This window comes from Suricata suricatta, chromosome 12, assembly GCF_006229205.1.
Source record: "Suricata suricatta isolate VVHF042 chromosome 12, meerkat_22Aug2017_6uvM2_HiC, whole genome shotgun sequence".
Lineage (NCBI taxonomy): Eukaryota > Metazoa > Chordata > Mammalia > Carnivora > Herpestidae > Suricata > Suricata suricatta.
In genome coordinates this window covers 72,478,205-72,495,293 of record NC_043711.1, presented here as the reverse complement: position 1 = coordinate 72,495,293, position 17,089 = coordinate 72,478,205, and the positions used below count along the sequence as shown (strand labels likewise).

The window sequence follows — 17,089 nt, the reverse complement described above, 5'->3', positions numbered from 1 at the left end:
TCTCTTTTGCTAATCTGTCTTTGTCAGCTTAATTTTCAGATCCAGCCAGGGACCCTAAGAGGATTAAGGAACATGAACATTTTTTCTTCCCCTACACGGTTTTTTGAAGATATGTATGATGTTTAAAATATATTACTTAATCTGTGTATCTATCTCAGACCATAATTATTTATATTACTACATCCAGGAGTTCTTAATTGGATTCTTTCAAGGAAATGAGGATGAAAAGCATTTATTTTTCATATATTTGCCACTCACAGCAGATAAGTGCCTCATAAGTGTCCCTCAGAACCTTATTATTTACCTTATAATCTATATATCAGCCTGTAGAAAAGTATCAACCAGGACATTTTTAGCTTTATTATTTTTTTGTTGGAGAAAAAAACCCCAACTAGGTACAATGTACTCTGAGGAAGGAACATAATATTTTCTTTCAATCAATGAAAATAGACATAAAACATCCTCAGTAGGGAAGCCTGTCTCTTAATACTTAATATTGATAGGTTAATAAACATGTGGTTTTGAAACTACTTAGTCTCAAGGCCATAAATGGTAAATAAGTGTTCTGAAATGATACCGTGTCAGAAACATGTTATGAAGTGCGCGGCCTGAGCCAATGTGGCTTCCCCAGGTAGTAAGGCCGAGGTGCTCTTTCTACTAAGGCATTCCGCTGAGCCCGTCGGCTGCCCCTCTGTGGCTCCCCTTCTCCCTAGTGCCCAAAAGGGTGGATGATCCTCTTAACTCTGAGAAATGTAAAAAGGAGCCTAGTTTTTGGATAGTCACCCAAGTCAGGTCACCAGGATATTGTTTGCGAATAAAGAAAGGGTTTGACTAAGTGGTATTTAGGGTAGAATCTTCACTAGAGAGCCCTTGCTTAAGGAGTCTGAAATACACATAGTTGGTTAAGGGCACGGGTTTGGAGTTAAACAGAAATACCTTTGGCTTTGCTACTCAAGAAATGGAACTATAAGCCAGTCTTAAGCCCACTGAGAATTAAGCCGCAGCTTCCTGGTCTGAAAACTGGGGAGGAGGGTACCTACCTCATAAGGACATTGTGAGAAATAAGTAAGGTGGGTATTTTTAGAATGTGAGCGAGGGTGTACCTGTCTTCTGGCTTAAACCTTTAGTAGCTTCCTACCTCATTTCAAATAACTTCCAGATTCCTCCCATGACTTACAAGCCCCCTATATGACCTGCCACTTCACTGTCCCATTGATCTTCCCTGAAAATACCAGGCACACTTAATCCTCAGGGCCTTTGCACCCGAAGCTCCCTCTCTGGACAGCTCTTCTGTATGGTCTGTGTACACGCATGCACGTGCACACACACACAGACATATTACCCTTACCGTTTTAGGTTTTGGGGGTTTTTTACCTTCATATTTATCAATTCCTGATATATTGTTTTTTTGTTCATTGTCAAAATTCCCACTAGATTATAAGCCATGAGAGCAGATACTTTGTTTTTTTTTTTACTGCCCTATCTCCAGCAGGGAATTCATTCATTAAGCACCTCCTGTAATCCAGCAGTTCCTTAGTTATACATCAAGGAATGTGTTTGTTGGGGGAGGGGGGGAGGTTTTGTTTTTGGTTTTTGGTTTTTGATTTTTGGCTATTTTAAATGGCTCCTAATTTTTAAGGAATTCTGAGGATACCAATGAGCTGGAACTGGAGGTCCGTTTGTGGAGGGCTCTGGAGAAGGGTGGGCAAGAGGTCCTGTCTGCAGGCGTGGAGGTATGCCACTTACATCTCCTTCCGGGGGACCCTGCCACTAGCTGTGTAGTCACCAGATAGACCAGATAGAGTCCCGGCTGCTGCAGCTGCTTATGACATTCATGCCGAGGTCCCCAGCGAGTGAGTGCCATGGTAGAGATTCTGGAACTGTCCCTTTTCTGCCCCTGATGAGGCTGGTGGGCAGTACTTGCTCCAGGGCTCAAGGGCTCCCACCCACCTAAGGGAGACGCTTCCTCTCTCCCCTCACTGGTCTCACTTAGTTCTGCCTTGTGGTTTGAAGGCTCTCCCTGCCTGTTCCAGCCTCCTCTCTCCTCCCCGATGCAGCTAACCCTTCCAAAGTGTAGAACGATGCTAAGCATTTGGATCTGCAATTTTCTACAGCTCTGCTCTCACTATAGAATTTGCTAGGTGATAGAAGTGACTTTTGTATGCATGTTTCAGTGATTTCTGCACTTCTTCTAGACAATAAGAAACGCTAGAGCCAGGATTGGCCCTAAGATCCCCTGGGACTGTATCTTTGAGGCCCAAATATAAGCTATTTCAGAGAACAAAGTGGAAGGGAGTAAACATAGCATATGGCTGTGTAAAGACAGGCATTTTATAGATCTGAATTACTGAAGTAGGAAATGTGTATATTCAGAGGGAAATGCCATGGAAGTCCTTTGAGATTCCTTTCCCTGCAGTGGCTCTATTCAGCTTGGACTGTCCTCTGCCAATAGCAATAGCTTAAAACATTCTTTCCCTGACCTGCCTTTTCAGATGTATGTCTTCTCTGTCATTATATTTCTAATCATTTTCTCAGTACGGTTTATAATTCTGGAACAAATTGTGGTTTAATTAGAAGTGCTTTACTGAGAAGGATTTTCCAGCTTGTGGTCATGCTTCAAGCCCATCTGCAAAGCACATCTGCTGCTGTTCTAAGAATTTTAGGTGGTGGTGGCGGGAGTCGGGAGGTGTTAGAGAAAAAGTTACTCTGGCACTTGTTGAAGAATGATAGGGCACCCTGTGTTCAAGAGACTACTAGAGCAGAGGTTACACAGTACTGGGGGAGAGGGTGAGCTCAATTCTGAATACAATGAGGAAAGGGGGATTTCTAGCCAGAGAGCAGGGAGAGGTCACCTGCAGATGGTGGAGCTTGAGGGATTGGATCAGATACCCAAGGTGATCAGATACTGTGGGTAGGAGATTCTGACTAAACCAACTTAGCAGGATTCCAGCTAAAATCAGGCAATGCAAAGACTTGGAAGCCCAAGGGTGGAGGTCTAGGTAGGAAGTGCCTACGGAGGAGCCTGCCTAAGGCTTGCTCCAGGAATCCTTGGTGGCAGGGGAGAGGTGTGGAGAGGAAGGGGACATACTTAATTTTAATATTTGTTGTAAATATTTATTATATAAGTAGTTTTCTTCCTCCCTGGCTCTGAGGAAGTTTGTCATCTTTAATTTTTCCTTATTTTAGTTGCTAAGGCTGCTAAGTTGCTAAGGTTTGACTAACATGACAGTTTTCCTGTCCAAGTAAGTTACTTTCAGTGACCAACCCACTCCTCTTAAAAGCATGTTTTGTGGACTTTGTTCTTCCTTCTGCAAGCTAAGAGGTGGTCCCTGAATAGCGTAGGAATAATTGCTACAGGTGTTCGAGTCTAGACTCAGCTCATCCCAGTGTCCTGCCACAACCCAAGAGCTCTCTCAGAACCTGAGCATCCAGATTTGGCCTCGGAATGCCCACATCAAGAGATTCTGCAGGGAGGGAGAGGGACAGAGATGAACCCGAAGAGTCTGGCATCTCACACTGGTAGACCTTAAAAATGTAGTCCCAGAGATATAACATCTTTATCTGGAAGTAAACGGGAAAGTGGAAATTCACAAGTACTGATGCCCATACCTTAAGCAATCAGAAACACAGAGTTTGACTCTCTTAGGGGCTCATCCACACACATCCTCTCTGTGCCCAAATTCAAATCCTACTTGAGCTGATCACAAATTCTCACAGCCAAAGATACGGTAATTTGACAATAAACTACTTAAAAAACCCCCACAAAATTAAAAATAAAAAAACAAAAAAACCCCAAAGATACGTCAGAGGCCTTGTTAATAAAAAGGACGTGTAGATTAAATTTCAGAGTCTAAAAAATGTACATAAAATGAAAAATCAGGAAAGGCGTTCTTTCCCCTTGGTGCTTTTCAGTAGCCTTTACCTCTTCTAAGCCAGGTCTCTTGGAAAGTTGAGGATATTCTTTCTTTTTTCTTTTTTCTTTCTTTCTTTTTTTATGTAATCTTTACACCTAATATGGGACTCAAATTCACCACCCTGAGATGAAAAGTCACATGCTCTTCTGACTGAGCCCCTATGTTCCTTATTTCTGAAGAAAGAAAAAACAAAACGAGTGAAAAAAAATGGAAAAAGGGAAATGATTAAAACTTTCCCACTGATACCAGAAACAGAGTGCACTGTATCTCCATCATTGCTGAAATGAGCAAGTTACGTGCTCGTGGTTGGTTGTTGAGGGAGACATTCCCATTTCTGGAATTTAGAACCCAGCATAGATAGCAGGTCTGGCACCTTGTGAAGCTTGCCACATGACTTCCTGGATTGCCCTCGCACCATCTCAGACCCTTATCTGCCACATCAGGGAGGTGTAGGCGGGGCGGGGGGGCGTCTAACCCCAGAATATCTCCTTGGGTCACTCCTCACCAGCTAAAGAGGGTAGAGGCTCAAACCGTTCTGAGGACTGAGCCTGTGTGACTGATTTAGCCTGAGGCTGGCTCGGGCAGAGAGCAAACATGACCTGACCACCTTGTCCGAAAACCAAAATTTCACTGAGCCTCGTGCAGTAGTCATTTACAAACTCTGGGTTTCCTCCATACTTCGACTCCCAGATTTGCATTCAGGAGCAGTGGAACTCAGCACACAGTAGTTCTCTTGCTGGTTGTAAAGAGCCACATAATAGAAATGCTTTCCCCGCTGCAATGTACATGAGTCTCTGCTGCTTATTGCCTGTCTGCTTGGACAACTTGCTAACCTCACTTAGGATCAGTTTACTCATCCTTAAGGTGGGTATGGTGGTATTTACCTCCTTTGTTCTTGGGTGATTAATTGTAATTGATAGCTGACAACAGTAGTAGTAATTACTATTACTGTGTTATTAATAATCAAGGAAAATTTACTGGATTCTGATTATGCATCAAACACTTGAATGCCTGTGAGATGGGCAGTTATTGTTGGTTGTTATCCCTGCTTCTGGAGATGAAGAAACGGAGCTCAAATAAGCTCCAGGCACATTCGGAGCTGGTCTGTCTGATCTTAAAACCAATGTGAAATGCCCAGTGGTTTCTGGTGCTCATGAAGTGGTTTTTGTGCTATTGACACATTTCTTCCACATCCCAAAGTAAGCGGTAATGCAGAAATAGTGGTAAAATGAATGTAACAGGGATTTAGGCTGAAGGGAGGAAAAGAAATATGTGAAGGGCATCGAATTGCAGGCAGCCACTCTATGGACAGCAAAAATGTTCCACTGACTTTGAAAAAGTGAGGTTCAGAGCTGCTTCTTGGGGTCCTAGTTGCCAAAGCAGGGCAGGAAAGGCCATCATAGGACTGTGCACTGGATTATAAAGGAGGCAACAGATAGAAAAAGACAATTTTACTTGGTACTAGATCCTAGAAAACACTCTGACATGATGTAGGAGGCTGCAAAAAACACCCCTCCAAAGTAACTTGGTAATAAATATGGTCTGTCCAGCTTGGGGGATTCACAGGGGATCCTCAAGACATACGCCACTAAAACCTGAGGTTTCCAGCGCCCTTCTCCCCGCAGTGATGCTTACTGGTGTTCAGTGACAAGGAGAGTAGCAAAGCCCCCAGATGTGACTGCTGAGCAGTTACCTGGGCCCAGTCCTAACAATGACCCTCACTCCTGGGCCTCAGAGCAGCTGTGATTCAGATGTGGGCTTTGGTGGAGCCAGCAACCCCAGCTCTGCCCTATCAGCTATTCTGTCCTGGGCAAGATGCTTCATTTCTGTGTCTCGATGACCTTCTCTATAAAACAGGAATAAGAATAGTACCCACCTTGTAGGAATGGTGGGAGGTGAATAAGGTAACATGTCCAAAGTGCACGAGCATCGCCTGGTGCTCAGCACTGTGCATGTCTGCTAATAATAGCTGGCTCAGGGGCACAGAAGGGGTACTCTGTGTATTTGGTGCCACAGAACCTTTGGGGCTGCTTAACACACCAAAACTCTATGTATCCTTCTTGGTTTCTGCTTGAGCATTACATAGAGAAACAAAGGTCTATATTCAGTTTAAACAATTTAACCCAGTAAGGACATCTGTCTAAACAATCATGGGCCGTGGAAAGAAATACAGAAGCTGCGAATGCTCTTAATGGTACCTGACCAGTCTCTTCACAAGGTAATAGTGCATAGCAACAGTCTGGGGTAGAACAGCCGTGGCCAGTGTCCTCCTGCTTCTCTGTGGAATGGGAGCTGAGAAGCCCAGTGCCTGCCATCTCACAGGGTCTCTAAATTAGAAGGGAGATTAACAAATGTAGTGAACATTCTGGATCCTTCCAAGGGGAAACCATACCCATGCGGGTAAAAAACAACTTCAGGACCCATCTGTTATAGCAGATCTATAAATCATTTCTGATGACAGAATGTCATCACCAAGGGCTTTAGTTCTAACTTGAAAAAGTAAAAAACTTGTGATTCTATCTGAGAGAGGAAGTGTTTGTGCAGAATCAGAAAGGCTCTGCTACCTCTAGCCAATTCCTCTGGAATTAAGAGCTGAAATATATAGGCCATGTGGCATCACTTGGGCTCTCAAGTTCCAGGATCTGATAGACAGCATGAGCTCCCGATTAACTATTCCAGACTCCACCTGTGTTTCCAGTCTCTCGTCTGTTTTCATGCCAGCAGTTTATAATATTGAAGTTTCATAAGACCTCTAGTGGCTTTTCCATAACTCAGATGTCACTTGTCTCTCTCCAACCTTAACAAAGCCCTTTTCTCTTCCTGTCAGTTCCCATCAAACCAGGAAACAAGGACAGGGAGCCCTGAGTGTTCCCAGAGGTTCATTGACTGTCCAGAAATCTATTGGTAGAAAGGGAGGTAGTGGGTCAAGGTTGACAAAATATAGCAGGCACAGGTTTTGGACTCTGAGACACCAGTTTGCATCCCAGGTCTGTTACTTATCAACTGTGGTTTTTGAAGAGCTTACTCTTCTCTTAACATTTCCTACCTTATCCTTAAAAGTGCATTGTCCAATATGGTAACCCCTGACCACCTGCGGCTATTTAAATGAAAATGCAAATTAACTAAAATTAAAAATCACCTTTGTTGCACAAGCTTTGTTGATGTGTGTCAAGTGCTTTGGAGCCCCGTGTGGTTCTCCTGGCTACCATGTTGGGCTGTGCCCATCTGGCACATTCGCATCATCACTGAAAATCGACCGCAGTTGGACCGCACTGATCTAGTCTAAAACCTTGCAGAATTGGCAGGAGATTTAAATGAGATAGTATTTGTGAAATGTCTCGCACAGCAGCCCCAAATTAAATAGTACTCGCTGTTTTCTAATGACTCCTACAATTTATTCAGCACTTAGCTTGTCTCTGGCACTTAGGCTTTCTCAATTGTGAGAGCCCTATAAGGTTGGTATTTGTTTTCTCAGTTTACGGATGGGAGAAGTGAAGTTTGGTGAGGCTGGGCAGCACTGTCACCAAGATTCTCCAGCAGATATCTGACAAGGAGGCTGGCACTGGAGCCCAGGATCTGTAAGCTACGAAGCCTGGCCCCCAGCCCCAGCTCTAGAAAGAGAGTCCCCTTCTAGAAAACAGGAGACGGCTGCTGTGATGTGAATGTCTCCTCCCGTTTCACTTCTCTTTATCTCCCAATCTACCCATGCAGTCACAAGCACAGAAGAGCCTCTGCACAGCTTATGTTTAAATAAAGTGGAGCTGGGGCGCCTGGGTGGCCCAGTCAGCTGGGCATCCGACTTCAGCTCAGGTCATGGTCTCACGATTCATTGGTTTGAGCCACACATCGGGCTCTGTGCTGACAGCTCAGAGCCTGGAGCCTGCTTCGGATTCTATGTCTCCCCCTCTCTCTGCCCCTTCCCAATGCTCACTCTGTCTCTCAAAAATAAATAAATGTAAAAAGAATTTTTTTTTAAATTAAAAAAATTGGAGTTGATGTTGATTAGCCAGCCCCAGATGCCTTTCCCTAGCCTTTCCCTTTCTTTACCACCTGGTAAGACTTGACCATTCTTTGTTTGATGCTGCGACACCACAGTGGAGTTGTAGCATTTCACCTGGGCAGTGATGGTGGGCAAGAGAGCAGGACAGCAAATATAAGAGAGAACACAAATAGGGGCATCTGGGTGGTACAGTATCTGACTCTTGATCTCAGCTCAGGTCTCAGGGTCCTGAGTTCAAGCCCTGTGTTGTGCTCTGCTCTGAGTGTGGCTCTTCCTTTAAAAAAAAAAAAAAAAAAAAACACAAGCTAAAAAAAAAAAAAAAACTCAGCCACCTGTTATCCAGAAACCCCCCTACCCGAATACCTACCCCCTCTCCAGAGTATTAAGCCTGCCGAGGTCTCTGCCATTCCTCATAAGAAATAGTCTTAAATTTTGTTTAACCAAAAGACTATTAGAATTGAAACAGGAAAAATGTTTTAATGGATGTCATTTTGAAAGTGACTTGAATCCTTGAAAGACAGATTGTGATACTGAATAATGTTGAAGTGGCATGGGTTAAGAGGGGAAATATGCTAAAAATAATGTTGAGACACAAAGCTTTTAAATACACTCTCTCCTTGATGAAATGACAGAAGTGCCTTGGATTGGAGCACAAGCCTTTCCGAGCAGAGATCCTTGAGGCAGATAAAGGTTCTGCCTGTAGTACTTGCAGCCAAAGTGATTCTTCTTGCCTCTCAAAATGCCTCCCCCTGATCCCCTGCTTGTCCACACTTCCATCAAAGGCATTCCTGGTGCCTCTCGCCCTGTCTGTCCTGGTGGCCTAAGGAAAGAATGAGGTTGGGCTGGAGGAGTTAACTAGTCCTTGAGCTCTAAAGTGTGGCTGTGTCGAATTTTAAGAGTCCTGTGGGAACTGAAATTCTGAGCTCCCTGGAGGAAGTTCTGTTCTGGTTTGTTTCCTTACTAGAGAATCCCATCACCGTTTGCTAACTGCCAGATTTGCAAAGGAGAAAGAGGCCAGCTTGCTTTGATGTCCTCCCCTACCATGCCCAAGTCTGGAGGGCCGTTTTCCTGACAGGGGGGCTGGGAATACTACTGCCTCAGCCAGGTCACGGGGCCACAACCCTAGTCATGGTCAGCAACTCTCCATGTGACTCTGTGTGAAATCAAACACAGCCAGTAGGGAAAAAAGAATGGAGATTGTGTGCTTAACTCTCCCTGAGGGCCAGGTCCTTCTGCGTGTTCTGGGAGTGGAGAGAAACCTTAATAGAGTGTGTTTCCTCCATGATTGCCACATACTCAGGTTTGTCCTCTGATTTTATGGGGAGTTGGAACGTTTAGTCCGAGAACCTTGTGGCCAGAATGGACAACATTATTGTGGGCTTTGTTGGGAACGCTGTCTTTAGCATAGGTCAGGGCTTCTTGGAACTCCCACAGAGAACTTCTCTCTTGGCGACTGCTTCTCTGAAGAACCAGTGAGTTTTTATCTGTGACCTGTATAGGTTTCTAGTCAATGGTACTTTCTCCCTTTTTGCTTTGGTTGCTAGGGAGCTCAGAGCCAAATTAGTATCCTGTTTTAACTGTGTTGGGATTTTATGATAAGCCTTTCTGGAACTATCTTTTGTTTTGACCTCACTCTGTTTTTCTACCATATTTTTCTTCTCCTTGCCTGGATTCTTATCCTGTTTTGAAAATGGTTTCTTTGTAGTGGCATTCAAACTGTCCTCCTGGTCCAGTGGGGACTCCTGGGAGGTGCCTCAAAGCCACACCCAAACTCTGAGATGAGCTTGCATGAATTGTAAAAAGGAGCCCTTCCGCCAGGCAGAGACAGCCTCATTTTGTATTCGTACATCTGTCCATGGCGGCCTTCCAAGGACTGACCCTGATGGCTGCTGGGCCTGGTACAACTCCTTCAACCTGAGTAATTTCTTGTTCATCTGTTTTATCTGTCGGCCTACCGAAAAAATGTGTTATTCAGAACAGGATATCGCGTGTTCATTGATTTTCGGGTGCAGGACTGTAGTTTCAGGGTGCCTTTGATGTGCTAGGCACTTGGAACACAAATGTGAACCAGAATGTGTCAAGGACCCTGCCTTCATGGAGGTTATATTCTGGTGTGAAAGCCACACGATAAGTCAATAAATAAAGAAAAATAATTGCAGATTGGGATTGGTGCGAGCAAGGGTATAATCAAGATACCATAATAGAGAATAAAATGAGAGCCCTTTTAAGGAGGCATTAGCGAAATCCCCTCTGAAGACAAGGTAAGGCAAGGCCTGCAGGATAAAGGGGTGCCAGCTATGCCAAGGGCAGTGGGAGGGGACTTCATGGACAGTGTAAGCGGCAAGTGCAAATGCCCTGGGGCTAGAAAGAGCTAGGGAGGAGTTCAAGGGAAAGAGTTCCAGTGGTTTTAGTGAGGCAGAAGGGAAACCACAGAAAGTGGCATGATAAATAGTGTGAAGGACCCAGATTGTCTGGGACCTTTTAGGCCCTGGTAAGGAGGAGGATTCTGTCCTAAATAATCCAGGAACCCATTGAATGGTTTTAAGTCACTGCTAAAAAGTTTAAAGGTCAATCTGGTTGCTGGGGAAGAAAGAAGCAGAAAGATCAGTTCTTGGGCGCAATAATGATGGTTGGGATCGATGTGGTGGGAAAATGGAGTAAAATATGACATATATGAAATATGAAGGAGACTTGTTAATGGAAGTGAGAGAGGAAAGTCAAGAATGACTCCGTTTCAGTAAATCAGTAGAAACAGAGGACCATGGGAATCCGCTACACAAGGGTGGAGGTAAAAGGAAGGAGAAGTCCCGTGGATACTGAGTGAATGGCAAGGTGAATGAACAGAAGGATGCGAAGAAGTCCAACGAATATAGGAGAGTGAGTACAGTTGCGCTAGGGGCTAGAAGGATCAGGTGAAATGGTCCACAAGTGGGATATTAGGAATTGAAATTTCAAGGGGGTGATGATAAGTTCTGGGGGCACTTGTAATTGACAGAGAAAGAAAAAAAAATCATTGTAGTTATGGAGGCCAAGGAACTGAAAGTTCCACCTCAAAATAAGTTGAAAAACCATTCTTATTTATCATGTGTGTTTCATGGATTACTTCAAATCCTTATTTGGAATAGGGTAGAGTGCACATAAATAATAACATTGGTGGCTGATTCATTGTGGGTCTACTCTGTAAATTCCATTTTAGGACACACTTTTGAACATTGTGCACCAGAATTCCATACTACCATAAAGATGCTGCTTGAGAAGTATTTGAAAATGTGTGAATTCTCATATTTTAATTAGCTGCTGCTGATTCGTATTCCTCAGTCATTAATGATACAAGACTCCCTATCACGCTGTAGGTCAAGTTTAATACCCTTTGTGTGGCATACAGTACCCTTCTGATTTAGCCTTATTGACATGTCCAGTCTCATCCACTGCTACTCTCTAACCACACTAACTCCTCAGAAGGAGTTCTGTGATGTTCTAACTACCCCAACCCCTCAGAAGGTCCCAGTGTCGGGTCAAGCCTACATGTCCTTGCAAATGCTGTGCTCTGCATTGCATGGGTAACTTCTACCCATGCTCTAAGACTTATCTAAAGTATAAGCTTCTGGGCCAAGCCTTTTTATAAAAGGTCGAACCATCCAAAAGTGCTGTGATTGTGGGTCACATATTGGCAATATCGTAAGTAATTTGCTGCCACAAATGTAAATTTGAACCATAGATTATTGATAGTAGCTACAACTTGCTGAATTGTAGTTGTGTGTCAAGTACTTTATGTTTATCAACTCATTTAATTCTTACAAGCCTTAAAGGTATGTATAAATACCTCCATTTATTAGATAAGGATCCTGAGACTTAGAAAGGGCTTTTCTAGGAGATGATAAAAAATAAATGGCAGAAATGGGTTTTGAGTCCAAAAGCAAAGGTCATGCCATGCCCTCATTCTTTCTATTTTTCATTGTTCTGTCTACAGTGCTTAGCACATGCCCGGCATGGAATTGAAATGGGTATGATATTCTTCACCTGTCAGAAGACCCCCCCAAACAAATTTGAAGTCTGACATTGTTCGAGGCTCCTAGGACACTAAATTCTGACACTTTATGGTGGCCTGGTATCTTGACATTGGATTTACCTTGATGAATGTCTCCACTTCCCTAAAATTTAGAAAGCTCTGTTTTGATCAGTGAAATCTGAACTACCCTTAAAATCTTAATCCTTTAATTGCTCTTTATTTATTTTAAGTCACTGCCCTGATCCCTGTTTGGCAGACAGGTTCCCCATTGTTGGCACTGTGATTATCTAAGAGCACAAGTTCTTTAGATCATGAGAAGGACATGTGGATTTGTTGACACATGGGTGCCAAGACGTGGTGCAATGCAGTAAGGGGGCAGAAGGTATCTGGGTTCATTTCCTGAATACTCTTTTTATTTTTTGTAACTTTATTTTTTATTTTTTTTAGAATATAACACTATTTTTTTAACATATGCAATTATTTTCCATCATTTACAATACAGTAGTTACAATGACACTCCAAATGGATAAGCAAAGTAAAAAGTCAGATGAAGTTGCTTTTACAACACCAAAGACTTAATCATCCATTTCATATATAAAAGGTAGCTACTTTTTTGCATGGACCTCAAGTATATTGTAGTATAGAGGTGGAATACAAGGAAAGGTATTAAGCAGGTTGTGTTTTAGCTTATGGGCAAGTAATAAATTGTATCATTTATCTTGAATGTATCATAGATAAGCTGCTATATAATGATTGCCACTTCAGATAGCTGTGAAATTAGGCGATTAACTAGTTGTTACTTAACCTTCTAATTTCTATATAAGTCTAATTACATGAAATAGAAATCGGGGTTCTGACTGAATACTCTTTAATTGATATAAAATTTCCTGCTATTCATAAGCACAGTGGTGCTTTCTTGCTAAAGACCAGGGATCCTTTGCCATATATATTATAGCAGCCCTTGGGCCCCTGCATGTGGCTAATATTCCTTCTTGATACGAATTTTGATTCTGTAGTTTTCAAACATAGTTTCTGGTGTCAGAACCCACAACAGTGGTTCTCAAACGTTAGCATGCATTAGAATCACCTGGAGGCATTATTGGAACACAGATTTCTGAGCTCTACCCCACAGGATACTCTGATTCGGTCCATCTGGGCTGGAGCCCTAGATCCTATAGTGCAGTCAAGCTCCCAGGTGATGTTGATGCTGTTGGTCCAAGGACTATACTTTGCGTAGCTCAAAATTCTGCTCAAGGCCTGGTTTACAGGACACCAAATGAGGTTGGATATAAAAGCAAAAGTCTCTGCAGTTTCTGAGCATCTGAATGCTAAACTGTGTAGACAAAAAAACAAAAGCAAAACATAGACTTAAAAAGCATCTACTGATTTTTACACCATATTAAATACAGGCAATGATATATCTTTTGTGGAGGGAGACCAGTTGGCTAGATTCTGGGAGTCCTTCCTTCCCTGAGCTCTTTCTTTTTTCTCCTCAACTGTTAGTATTTTTATTCTTAGATTTATTCTTTTAAACTTCTTTTTTTTTTTTTTTGCTCTTCTAGGGTCCTAGAGAAACTTTCTTCTCTATGATCAGTCTTTGAATATAAAAGTGAATGCAAAGAGTTTTCAAGATGAAAATAGTCCATCATAAGAAATGTGGTCATTAGATTTAGGATGCAAAAGGGTGATTTCTCATTTTCCCTCATTTAGAGACTAAAAGATGTTTGCATTTTTATTAGATTCAAAATGGTATGAGTCATACAGACCAACACATTTCTTTTTAACAGGAATCCTTTGTGTTTGAACCCAACTGTCTCTTCAAAGTGGATGAATTTGGCTTCTTTCTGACCTGGAGAAGTGAAGGCAAGGTATGGCCTAAGAACAGCAAGTTGTTCTTTCCTGCTCTCTGGTTTAAACTATTTTCCTTCTCAACAAGCAGGAAATATGCCTCTTGAGGGCATGGACCCTGGGCTTATTCGTTTCTTCAAGATTTTTAAAAACACACTTTGATGTTCCAGGCATCGGGGATACAGTGGTGATCAAGGGACAGTATCTTAGACCTCATAGATTCCAGTCAAGGAGAAAAAGAAGACATTACAAAAAAAAAAAAAAAAAAGTAGAAGTCATTGAGTGCTGCAGAAGAGAAGGTCAGGTTGTTACAAGAGTTTAAAGGAGGTAGATCTAATTTAATCTGGGGAGTTAGGATGGTTTCCTAGAAGAGATACTCAAGCGGAGTCTCAAAAGTGCATTAAGAGCATGGTCATCTTGTTACACTCCCGAACTTCACTCGGTACACAGCACAGTGCACGTATTGAATGACTCTTTGAACTGAATTTACCGAAGTAGAAGCGAAATCCTATAAAAGCATTATTCCTACTTAATATTTCAGGTATACAGATATATTTAATGAGATATATACACTGATAACAGTATTATACGCATAAAAGTTAAGCACTTTATAAACAAATAATTATTCAGACTTGCGTTCTTATATATATGTATATTTGAAATGGAATGTGTGGGGTCTTGACAATTTCTGATGGTTGGGTACTGTGATTGATACTTTTTGTTTTTCACTCCCTCTCCACCTTACTGTCATTGGCATTGTATCTCATCTGTGCCATAGGTCTGGCAGGATTTTGGCTCACTGCTATATTATAATCTCTCTTTTCAGGAAGGACAAGTTCTAGAATGCTCTCTCATCAACAGTATTCGATTGGGAGCCGCCCCAAAGGTAGCTGTAATTGGCATTTGCTGTTCTTCTAAACACAGATTTCCTTAGGTTGTACAAGGTTTCTAGAATGCTATTTTGACCTGTTATTGCCCAAACTCATCAGCTGGGGATTAAGAAAACACACAGTTCAGAAATCTTTTCACCTATGGGGGACCTGGGTTGGCTCAGTCAGTTAAGCATCTGACTTCAGCTCAGGTCATGATCTTGCAGTTTGTGAGTTCAAGCCCGACGTCAGGCTCTGTGCTGACAGCTCAGAGCCTGGAGCCTGTTTCAGATACTGTGTCTCCCTCTCTCTCTGCCCCTTCCCTGCTCACACTCTGTGCCTTTCTCTCTCAAAAATAAACAAACATTTTTTTTAAAAATTTAAAATAAAGAAATCTTTTCATCTGTAACTTTTGGATGGTTTGGATTGCATTATGTTTAGTTATATTTAGAAATGTCCTTCACTTTTCAAAAAGGAGATGCTTGCATGATACCTGCATCAAAGAAACTGTTTCCTTGACTCGGAAATTAATTTGTCAAGGCCCCCCTCCCTCTGCTGCAATTTTTTTCCTTTTAGCAAACAGCGAGTCACTTCTGCTCTGTGGGTGATGTGGAAATTTAAATAGCCTGGGTAGTTCCATATTTGTGCACCTGTGCACGCAGACATTGGCTCGCCTTGGAGGCTCAGGTTGCCTCTGAGAGAAAAGATGACAGAGCATATAAATCAGTCTTCTTCACAGTGATTGATTTGTTTGAATAAGAAGCTGTTTGCATAGTGGTGCTAGGAATTTAAAAGCTGGCTTTTTCTAGAATATTAAAAGCACAGTATTTATTCCCATTTTCATAATAGCCCTGAAGGTTTTTAGATGTTGAGAACAAAATTTTTTTCCTCGTGTTGTTTCTCTTTGTCTTTTTTAAAGCTGTACTCTTTTTATGTTAAAATCTCTGTGTATCTACGTCGGCATTTCCTGAGTTCTCTGGAGGACAAAAACACTATTTCATTTGCTATTTAGGGAAAAGTTACACTGGCATCATTCCAAGTGAAGGTGTCATGGCCTCTAGAGATGAACATACTCTTTGTGTCCAGGCTACTTGAAAGACTTCATCTTATTTTTTAACGACCCTTGGTTGCTGGCCATGGCAATATTTGCATGAGACCTCAGTCACTGTCCTCTGCTGAGAGACCCCTTTGATTTTTGGGGACACAAGCAGGTCCTAATCAGAACCTTTCTATCCCATTTTCATATTCCAGACCCTGCAATAATTACAACCAAGAAGCTAAAGAAAGACCCTCACACCTAGTTTTCTCAATCAATAGTATTGTAATACCAAATAAGTTCAAGTATTGTGTATGTTACAAGTTTTATCTCTACAAGATTTAGAATAATACTAGATATCTGGGCATTCTAGGTAGAAAGATTTGTCCTCCTGTGTATTTTTACATCAAATGAGCAATGTTTTCTACAGCCTTTGATCTAACACTTTTTTCCTGTCTATGTCTATACAGGATCCCAAAATCCTGGCCGCTCTTGAAGCTGTTGGAAAGTCAGAGAATGATCTGGAAGGGCGAATAGTTTGTGTCTGCAGTGGCACAGATCTGGTGAACATCAGTTTCACATACATGGTGGCTGAAAATCCGGAAGTAACTAAGGTAGTCTCCGTGAAAAACCTCTCTCTTCCCCCACCCCCCCCCCATACGTTGATAGGTGGTGTGTGCCATCTTTATGTATAATGTCATTTTGATTTATTTATTAAAGTTGTATAGTAATTTAATTTAAAATTTAAAAAATCTATTTCTGTTGCCTCGCTGGAACATTGGTGTAGAAATTTCAGCAAGTACCATACTCTTTTAGAGTATCACTTACGTATACCAAGAATCCAAATACCTCTGTGGATAGGTTGTAGGGAAAACTAACCCAGCACCTCTCTCACACTAGAATGTCCAAAGGAGTTGCCCGGGAATTTGTTAAAATGCACATTTTGATTCAGTAGGTCTGAGATGGGGACAACATTCTCCCTAACAGATTCCTAGATGATGGCAGTGATGCTGGTTGGAGAACCACATCAATAGCAGGGGACTAGATCAGCGCTGCCTGGTAGAAATATAAATCAAGCCACAGATATCATTTACATTAGCAGCCACATTTAAGGAGTACGAAGGAGCAAGTGAAATTCATTTCAATAAAATAGTTTATTCAGCACAGTATACCCAAAATATCATGTTAATGTGAAATCAAAATAAAATTTATTAATGACATAGTTTACATTTTTTATACCAAGTCTTCAAAATGTGATGTATGTTTTCAGTTCAGACTAGCTACATCTGAAGTGCTCAAAAGCTTATGGCTTCAGTAGAGAGCTCAGGTCTAGGTGGTAAAGATATTCAGGCTCCACTTCCTGCCCCTACAAGTTACTGAAGAATTGGATCATGATCCGCTTTTAATACCATA

The 17,089-nt window shown here is 42.0% G+C and overlaps 1 protein-coding gene across 2 annotated transcripts in view; it reads left to right on the top strand.

Moving 5' to 3' along the window:
- The window catches only part of PLCB4 (phospholipase C beta 4), a 402,177-nt gene that overhangs the window by 261,335 nt on the left and 123,753 nt on the right, over nt 1-17,089 (top strand). For both annotated transcript variants that reach the window (XM_029917446.1, XM_029917447.1), the window contains 3 exons: nt 13,711-13,791; nt 14,598-14,657; nt 16,147-16,290. In XM_029917446.1, coding sequence (XP_029773306.1) covers nt 13,711-13,791; nt 14,598-14,657; nt 16,147-16,290 — 285 coding nt within the window. The remainder of the gene's footprint in view (nt 1-13,710; nt 13,792-14,597; nt 14,658-16,146; nt 16,291-17,089) is intronic.